Genomic DNA, 9,664 nt, shown 5'->3' on the forward strand with positions numbered 1-9,664 from the left:
ACCCGTGAGAGTCTGGAAGGCTACACCACCAAATGAGTCAATGGCATTGTCAACACACTGTAACAACTTCTCATGCGGCAAAGAGTAATACAAATCTTTTATATCGACCGAAAAAGCGTTTCTTCTTCCCCGTAATGCGCTATACCAGTTCAAGTACGACGAACCAACTCGCCCAATCTTCAACACTCGTGGCCTATCGCGAGGCGTTATTAAAAAGCCCAGACCACGCTTGTGATTGTCTAATATTTATTGCCATGATCATAATATTGGTTATGTCCTCAAAAATAGACCGAAACCTCGAGAGTGGCCGATTATTTCTTCCACCATCCGTAGTTGCCGTTGTACCCTCCGACCACACGGCTGCAGGAGTCGTCGTACACCTGGTACTTGGGAGCGTTTCCGCAGAACAGGTCGAATATGAAGTCGCAGTAGTCGGCCCGTCGGTTGAATGTGTGGGACAGACGGCGCCACTGGATGCATCCGTATCCTAGCGGGAACAAAAAATAAAATCGGGAATCGTTTGAGCCATTACTGTACTCCTAATCACGATCCACAGCGATTTCACTTGCAAAAATATACTTATCAGGTCTTGCTTTTGCTTATCCGATCACACGAAAAAGAAATATGCTTCAGTGGCTTATTTACTGCAGCTCAGCTTCTTCCCGTCACTATTGTCACTAAGCGGACACTTTTTGATATATTTATGCTATAACGTTGTCGTGCAAAACATGTGTGTACATGGCTAAATAGCATGTGGTGCGTACAAATACCCAAATACGTGGGACACGGATGATTGCGTATACCGAAAGACAGGTGATGCTGGGTCCGAGCAAATATCCACAGTGAAGTAGACGCAGGTACGCAGTGATTTATTTTGACGTTGTGGCCGTGAGTACAGCCTTCGCTAGATGAAGGCCGGACTCTCGTTGGAAACGTCAAAGTTAATCTGTTCATACGCGTGTCTACTTCACCGTCTATACATATATGTTAAAGTTATGCTGAATACAAAACAGAGTGATTAGCGAAATTTACTTGAAAGACTTTAGTTGGTAGGTAATGTTGCAATTTAGAATAAGAGGTATTGTCCTCTTCATTCCGATGCAATATTAAACATGTTCTGACTTGCCTTGTTATTTGTTAAACGTTCAGTTCTTTACTATTTAGCCTAACTTCAGTGGTCCGCCTCGATAGTGCAGTGGTTACGAGGCTCGGCTGCTAATCTGAAGGTCGCTGGTTCGATCCCGGTGGTCGCATTTCGATGAAGGCGCAATGGTGGAGGCCCATACAATGTGCGATGCCAGTGCTGCACGTTAAAGAACTCCATGTGGTCGAAATTGCCGAAGCCCCTCCACTACGGCGTCTCTCGTAATCATATCGTCGTTTTGGAACGTGAAACCCCAGATAATATCACTACGTTCACTTGCGTGAAAATCCACAGCCTTTATATGCTTCGGGGTAACCAGAGCTGGTTACTGAAGCTGTATAGTGATGCTAAACGTATTGTTTTAAATATTAAAAAATATCTGCGCTGAACAAGCTTCACAATAATTTCTTATGTTAGACTCACATAAGGCTGTACAACTTCTTATCACCTGCTCGTCTTGTATAGAACAACGCCAAAATTCTTTTTCCGGTTGAGCATAGAAGTAACAATGCTTAAGTATGTCAGCACAATACTTGGTTGCAATTGAAGACTGCAGGTGCGGCAGAGTCTTCGAACTTACTGCTACAGTTTACCTTTTACTGGCAAAATTATGTACACACTCCACTGTTACACAGCCAGGGAAATTCATGGCAGAATAGCGCCAAGAAATACTGAACAGGTATTGTACTCAGGGCGTTAAATTTCACAATAGCTTTGTGAACCAAGCGTGCTCTTGCAAAGTAGGAGTTAGCGCTCAGTGAAGGAGAATTCAATCAACCAAAGGAACAAGCAGGATTTCGAACAGGCTGCTCAACAATTGACCACATTCATACTATCAATCAGGTAATAGAGAAATGCTCAGAGTATAACCAACCACTATACATAGCCTTCATAGATTACGAGAAGGCGTTTGATTCAGTAGAAATATCAGCCGTCATGCAAACACTGCGGAATCAGGGCGTAGATGAAGTATATATAAACATTCTGGAAGAAATGTACAGGAGATCAGCTGCTACCATAGTGCTTCATAAAGAAAGCAACAGAATACCAATCAAGAAGGGTGTAAGGCAGGGGGACACAATTTCCCCAATGCTATTTACCGCGTGCTTACAGGAGGTTTTCAGAAGCCTAGAATGGGAACAGTTAGGGATAAGAGTCAATGGAGAATACCTTAGTAACCTGCGCTTCGCCGATGACATTGCATTGCTGAGTAACTCGGGGCACGAATTGCAACTCATGATTACGGAGTTAGACAAGGAGAGCAGAAAGGTGGGTCTTAAAATTAATCTGCAGAAAACGAAAGTAATGTACAACAACCTCGGCAAGGAGCAGCGCTTCGAGATAGGTAATAGTGCACTTGAAGTTGTAAAAGACTATGTCTACTTAGGGCAGGTAATAACCGCAGAGCCGAACCACGAGATTGAAGTAACTAGAAGAATAAGAATGGGGTGGAGCACATTCGGCAAGCACTCTCAAATTATGACAGGTAGATTGCCACTATCCCTCAAGAGGAAGGTATATAACAGCTGTATCTTGCCGGTACTTAGCTACGGAGCAGAAACCAGGAGACTTACAAAGAGGGTTCAGCTTAAATTGAGGACGACGCAGCGAGCAATGGGAAGAAAATGGTAGGTGTAACCTTAAGAGACAAGAAGAGAGCAGAGTGCATTAGGGAACAAACGGGGGTTAAGAATATCATAGCTGAAATCAAGAAGAAGAAATGGACATGGGCAGGGCATGTAGCGCGTAGACAGGATAACCGCTGGTCATTAAGGGTAACTGACTGGATTCCCAGAGAAGGGAAGCGGGTTAGGGGGAGACAGAAGGTTAGGTGGGCAGATGAGATTAAGAAGTTTGCGGGTATAAATTGGCAGCAGCAAGCACAGGACCGGGTTAACTAGCGGAACATGGGAGAGGCCTTTGTCCTGCAGTGGACGTAGTCAGGGTGATGATGATGATGATGATGAAGGATAATACAATTTTCCCTATAAGACGACGTGCAGTGGTCACCCTGGGACCCCTGGGATACTTCTGTATATGTATAACAAAAGAGTTTGCTGTATGTGAAAGATTGCTTAAGACACGTGGCATGAGCCTCTCGAAGGCATGAGTTTATGCGATATAAAATACATAACTTCTTTGATGACAATAACGTGATGTGCCAAAACACTTCGTCTATGTCGCTTATAACTATAGTGTCTTGAGTAAAGCACAGTAATTCTCGTTCAACTTACCGTTAAGAGCATAGCGATAACGCGCGATGAAGCAGGTGTTGCAGTCTTTGTAGATCGTGTGCATGCTGTAACTGTCGACACCTGGAAAATAAAAAAAATCCTCGCGGTATTAGCATGTTTTAGATGATCTTTTGATGTACGAGTATAAAGAAAAAGAACTTAAAAATTATCACCAGCACTATGATACAAACAGACTGCGGAAAATAGAAAGCTGTACAAAACCCGTTCTTATACATCAGTAATGATTACCAGATGGCAACCCTCTTATTTTCCATTTGCCCTAAATTTTTGGAACCGAGTGGCGGTAGATATCTATTGTGCGATTTTGCTTTTTTGAAAATTTATTTCATGGGTGTCACATTTTTCAACGATCCACCAGTTTTATGGTATCGCGATACGTATGAGGTGAGACACCAGTTTGTTATTATGTTTCCTTGTTGAGTCAATACTTAGCAAACCCGGTAATTTAGCAGGATCATGCGGTGAGGTTCCTTATTCTTTATCGCAACATGGCTGACCACTAGCTTACCGTTGACGGCCAAGAAGTTGTACTGGTTCCTCGTGCGGTATCCAGGCATCGAAGTGAGAACGTAACGGCCGACGCTGTAAAATGAACGAGGTCGTTGAATGGAAGCGTCTTTGCTAGTGCGCTACGTCATAGTTTCAGCTGCCGCTATATGACAGTGAATAAAATAGCTACTTCGTTACAGGTAATGTTTTTTGAGGTAAGACAGTTTTTTTTTATCAATGCGTCAAACATGAAGTCTTCCAATTAAGTTATCCGCTTGCACGTTCTATTATGTTATGAGTAGCGAGGTTACTGTTTCTAGCTTTCTGACGACGGAGTAATTTTCACGTCTCCATAAACAGCACAATACCTTCTAGTCACGTAGTAGGGAAAGCTACAATAAATATCAGAACAAAACAAAACCACAATATGTCTCTTTTCTGTTTAGCGACAATCTTGCTCTTCATTTTCCTGTGGGGCTCTCACGACGCAGCTAGGGCGCCCTCAGGTGGAGGGCTGTGAAGTTCGGCACATTGGCAGAACATCGCTTGTCGTGTGGTGGTGTTTCACTCTGATATTGGTGGGGTTCTCACGTGACATTAAAATCGGCTTGAGCGCGAAATCCACGAAGCGTTCATGATAAAGAAAACAAGGAAGTGCCACCGTCCAGGAGCAGTGAATCGTGCTTCTAGAAAAGGTGATTGTGTATTTGTCCGCATAATAGCGTTATCTGGACTCGTGGTGGACATAATTATTGCTTCTTCCCCGTGATAATGCAACAGGCGTATTTTTTGTCTTTATCTTGTACGTTTTGTTTTCTTTTTTTTCTGTTGAAGTAAACGTCCACACAGTTCTACGTTAACGCTTGTGTGCTGTCTGGTTCTTACTGTTCGTCATTTTATTTAAGATGGTTCCATCTCAATAAAGCACTTCCATTTGTCAGATTAGGTACCGGAAGCATCTATCACTGATTGAGGATACATTTACTCCCGTCTCAGACACTCAAATGTCTTTTAGCCAATTATTACTGCACTAGGACGTAAAAATAGAATTATCTTGCGACGTGAAGTTGTTTTAGACTTCACAGTTTGAGCCTCTTTATGTATGATATAGCTGAAGAAAATTTGATTTCGCAAGTGTAGGTGTACAAGAGCAGATTCATGGCGGTGTCAAAAGGAACCGAATAAGGCGACGCACCCTGTAATACGTGTGCTTGTGGGCTTGCTCCTGTTTTGTTCCTCAAGTGATCTGAACAGATTTCAATTTATTTGGTTTTCACGAAACATTTTCCGTCGGTAAATTCACCGTCTGCTTAAGCTGTTTTCCCCGTCAGTAGTGAAAGCACACGTCTTTGCAGGAAGAAATTAGATAATTTGTAAAGATATTTCTTGGTTTGTGGGAATGCTGATGCTCACAATTCTTACATTTTTAAAATTGACAAGTACCTCACCTTGATCCACATCCACGTCCATATCCGTCCTGGCACCAAGAGAACCTGACGTTCATGCTGTACCCATTGAATGGTCCGATTCTCTCGTACTTCACGCATTTTGCGGTTCCACCGAAGTGATGATCGTAGGGATAGTTTCTCTTGGTCATCACCCATTCGCCATTGTTGGGGTAGCACTGGGTACATGCATAAAATAAGAGAAACGTGTTAGTGACCTTTAAGTTATAATGCAAGGCGATTTTTATAACCAGAACTCTGAAAACAAATTTGAAGCAGCTTTATGAACTTCACGTCGCGAAGACATTAAACAGTGCAAGTGGTGGCATTGTATAGCAATTTCATTAGTTGAACTTGCTGTGTAGTAGATTCGCCACCATGTGCACTGTTCAACCATGTCTTTGCAACGTTAAGCCAATTCATAACGCGGAGTCAAGTGGAGATGGGTAGTTGCCCAATTTCTGTGGCACCTACCTTCCAGGCTGTTTATACGGAGTTTCTTCATTTTTTGGTGGACCGGAGGTGGGTATAGGAGTGACTACAGAGTTTGCGAGACTCATATCCGCTAGAATTTGCTTGGGCGCAAACTCGCCGCAGGTTTCTTCCCGAAAGTTTTTTCGTTTCTTGAAGGACTATATAGATGATAAATGGGACTTGCCCAATTTACCTGCTCAGATTCAGTTATAGTTCTTTATTCTAAATTAGAATATAAGCCACGCAGACGTATTGTCTAGTCACTGCTCCAATTTATTGTCTTCGAAGTCATTAGCTTGTGCCGACAGCTTTACAACACACCGCTGCTGGGCTGGTACTCTACACACGTCCACGTAGCACACTTTTCGTTTCAGCAAGCTTTGAATGGCAAAATATTGAGAGGGAGTGAACTGACACCAATTACGAACCATAGCTTCGATTTCTATCCAACCACTGCCCGCTGAAACGAACAGTTTATTTAGTGGACACTCATGAGCCCTTTCAGTCACGGTGCGTACGAATGTACAGGCCAACTTCCGTGGCGCGTAATAACGCACCACGCGTATCATCAATTAGCTTGCACCTTGTGTGCACATTCAGGCAGGCCTCCTGAGTGAAGAACTGGCGATCAGTTATGATGCTTCATTATGTTGCGTATTGCCGCAGAGGATCACTTTGCTGGATAATAATGTTCGACGATTGTTCTACGTAGCGCGTTCCAGGAGCAACGTGAAAAGTACTTTTTTCTTCGCTTGAAGCAAATACAACCAAAGAACAACACCATGTTCACGAAGTGGATAATGATGAGTGGGTAAAACTCCAGAGGTTTCATCGGTACCCATGAATCTTCCAAGAAATTTGCCCAGTCGATCATCATGTAAGAAAAGCGAGCAGGCGCTGCAGCCGTTTTCTGACCCCTCCGATCCGCCACGTTGTATTCGGCGCTCATACTCGAAGCAAACAAACTGCCGGCGAAAGAGGAAGCGCGCCAAGAGCGAACGCATTGCCATCTTGTATTCAATTCATCATGGATGGATAGATGTATTGATGCTATGAGCGTCCTCTCTATAACGGGGTGGTGACATGTGTGCCACCAGGCTCGCAAGAAAAAAAAAACACGAAAATAAAACCTTCTTTTTATGTTGGCCTGATGCCTTATCTACTTCAATAAATTTATCTTATTATGATAAAAATTATAAATTTATGTTTCATCTCTCGGCCTCTTCAGGCAGATTGGCCTAATTTTTCCACAATTTATGCCCAGTATGCATGGCCACTTTTCTGCCACCAATACTCCAACCGTCTCTTAGTTGCTTCTATCGTGGACGTGGTCGGCTTTATATGTTTGTCCCTAAAACCCAAAGCCTCATGTAGGCTCGTACCATCACGCATACCTGGGTGGATATCGCCGAATTCAATCAGAACATGTTTCATTGTTTCCTTAGCTCCCCAACAGCATGTACATTGTTCTTCTTTATCGAATCTCACTTTATTATTGGGCGTTTAGGTAAAGCCCTTCTTCTCAAACTATCATAAAACCTATCCCGTCTTATTTCATTCTTGCCATTGCGGTAGTTACTAAGAGCCGTCTTCTTTTTCATCGCTGTCATCCGATAAATCCTCTCCGCCTCTCTGACTTTTCGCTTAAAGTTCCTTGTTGCGATCTCCTATGCTGCACGAGTGCTATCTAGTGACCTCTCATCACACTATGTGCTCCTATGCACTTTATTATGCATAGCGTCACATCGCCATCTAGTGAACACTCCGAGAACTAGGGGTGGCTATGAGAACGTCGGACTTGCCTCTGCCTCATGGAGCTTCGCCCCTAAAACAAACTTCAGGTATTTCGGGACTAATAGTGGATTCTTTTTATAAAAGTGCTTAAGCTGACCGGTGGAAGAATAATTATATAATTAGTTACATACTAATTAATCTTAATTACTAAAATGCACACAAAACAATGCTTTCCTTCATTTTATCACTCGGAATGTAATACTAAGAGACTTCGAATTACGCGAAGCTGACTTGTTTCTGACAGTGCGTCATAATTCGTCACTGTAAAAGCACATGTTCCATTTTGCAATCATTGAAGTATTTTGAATTGCTTTCACACCACTTATCGACCAGCTCAATATTGACAAACTAGCAATATTTTGTCTTACGTACTTATTCTCAAAGTTGTTCACTGAAGCTCTTATTCTTTACTTCATCGCCTTTTCAGACCACTTAAGGTCAGTCAATTCTGTCTTCACTTGCTTGTTGAAAGTATTAATTACAAAGTTACTTTTTGATCTAAAATGATGCGAAAATGAGCTGCTTAAAACGTATAAATATCGCATACAAGCCTTCGTCATCTGGGACAGCTGGAATGTTGCGTTTTAATGTACATGTCTGCGAGTACTATATGACATTAAACATGGCATGGTGGTTGGGGTGGTTTCTGTTTTCCCTGAATCCTTGATTGATCCAAGCTGACGAAGTTCACCAAGCGCGCAATCTATAAGTGCGAATTATGTTGCACATGAGTTGGCTGAATTTCACATGGTTAAGCTCATAGGCGTTTTTCATTCCAGCGCCAATCATAATCCAAGAGCGGAAGCCTGCAACCTCTTGTTTTGTTGCAGTACGTTTGGTCACTGGCTTTTAAGGATGGGAAAACTGATTGACTTACATTTCATGAAAAGGTTACTCCTTGAAAGGGACATCACTATGCATTCATGACAGCGTGATTGGTTGAACTGATTCGAACGATAATATTATGTAGAGTGGTTGCGGCCAAATTTAAGCGCACGGACGAAGGAAAGAAATACGAAGGCAGTGCTGGGACTAACAAGTGACGTTTTACTGAAAACCTTGCAGAATATGCACAGGTGTGGCTATATCTACAGATAAAAACATGTGGTCAAGGATTGCAGAGGCTAAACAAGATTAGTTGGGCAGTTGTCACGCCGGTAGTCAATTTATCTCCGTGAGAGGACAACTGATGGGGTGCTGACGGAATCTGTGCCTTTCTATTTTACGTTGAATGCTTCTGTTTTTCGCGAACATCCGTGCGTTTAAATATAACCGCAGCCATTCGACATGCAAGATCACCAACTAGCCCAGATTCACATCGCTCTAATAATAATAGCTAGGGTTGTACGTGCCGAAACCACGATATGTTTGGGAAGCACATCATAGTGGAGGGCTCCAGAAATTTTGAACATCTGATGTTCTTCAGTGTGCTCTGACATTTGAGAGTTCAAAGGCATTTCGCATCCACTGAAATGCGAACGCCGTAACTGGGATCAAACTAGCGATCTTCAGCTGAGCAGCCGAGTACTCGAACATCACCGCGGAACATCACCATCCCCATTTGAACAGTGTCTGACTGTATTTATATCATTTCTAGACCAAATTAAGAAAACAAAAAAAGTTGTGAGGACTCACAGGAGGAGGGTTTTGGAACCTTTGCAGCGACGGGTTCAGTTCGGGGTATTGTCCCACAGCGCTTTCTTGCTGCACGAAGACTGCGACAGTAGTTAGGATAACACCGAGAAGAGTCGACATTGTTGCGATTACTTGGAGGAAAATGGAGAAGACTGCGCACAGAGAGTTCGCTTTTATTCGCAATACCAAAGAAAAAGAAAGAGAAGGATGAACTGCCGAAGGAAATCTGTTGAGGCCGCACTGCTCGCGGCGCAAGTTTAGACGCCACACGCAACATTTCTTTTTTTTTTTGTGTACACTTGTTTGTTTTTGGTGGCTCGGTGTTCGTTTGAGTGTACGTGAAGTTTTAGATCTAAGTTATTATAGTCACAAAAAGAAACACGGTCAGCTAAAAAGAAATGGCGAGACAATATCCGAAAAAAAAAATC

The 9,664-nt window shown here is 42.8% G+C and overlaps 1 protein-coding gene across 1 annotated transcript; it reads right to left on the bottom strand.

Moving 5' to 3' along the window:
* Window positions 1-229: 229 nt before the first annotated feature.
* LOC119164023 (uncharacterized) lies at window positions 230-9,400 on the bottom strand. The gene is made up of 5 exons (XM_037416120.2): window positions 9,237-9,400; window positions 5,337-5,512; window positions 3,908-3,981; window positions 3,379-3,459; window positions 230-487 (listed from the first exon to the last, which is right to left on the bottom strand). Exons 1-5 carry the CDS (start codon window positions 9,354-9,356, stop codon window positions 312-314), a joined length of 627 nt encoding a protein of 208 aa, XP_037272017.2. The 5' UTR covers window positions 9,357-9,400; the 3' UTR covers window positions 230-311.
* Between the last annotated feature and the right edge of the window lie 264 nt (window positions 9,401-9,664).

This window comes from Rhipicephalus microplus, chromosome 8, assembly GCF_043290135.1.
Source record: "Rhipicephalus microplus isolate Deutch F79 chromosome 8, USDA_Rmic, whole genome shotgun sequence".
NCBI lineage: Eukaryota > Metazoa > Arthropoda > Arachnida > Ixodida > Ixodidae > Rhipicephalus > Rhipicephalus microplus.

Coding starts and splice junctions, on each gene's coding strand:
- LOC119164023 (XM_037416120.2), bottom strand. CDS start 9,356: ATGTCGACTCTTCTCGGTGTTATCCTAACTACTGTCGCAGTCTTCGTG. Junction 3,982..5,336: donor GGACGTGGATGTGGATCAAG/GTGAGGTACTTG, acceptor TTCATTTTACAG/CGTCGGCCGTTACGTTCTCA. Junction 488..3,378: donor TTATCGCTATGCTCTTAACG/GTAAGTTGAACG, acceptor TGTTCCCGCTAG/GATACGGATGCATCCAGTGG.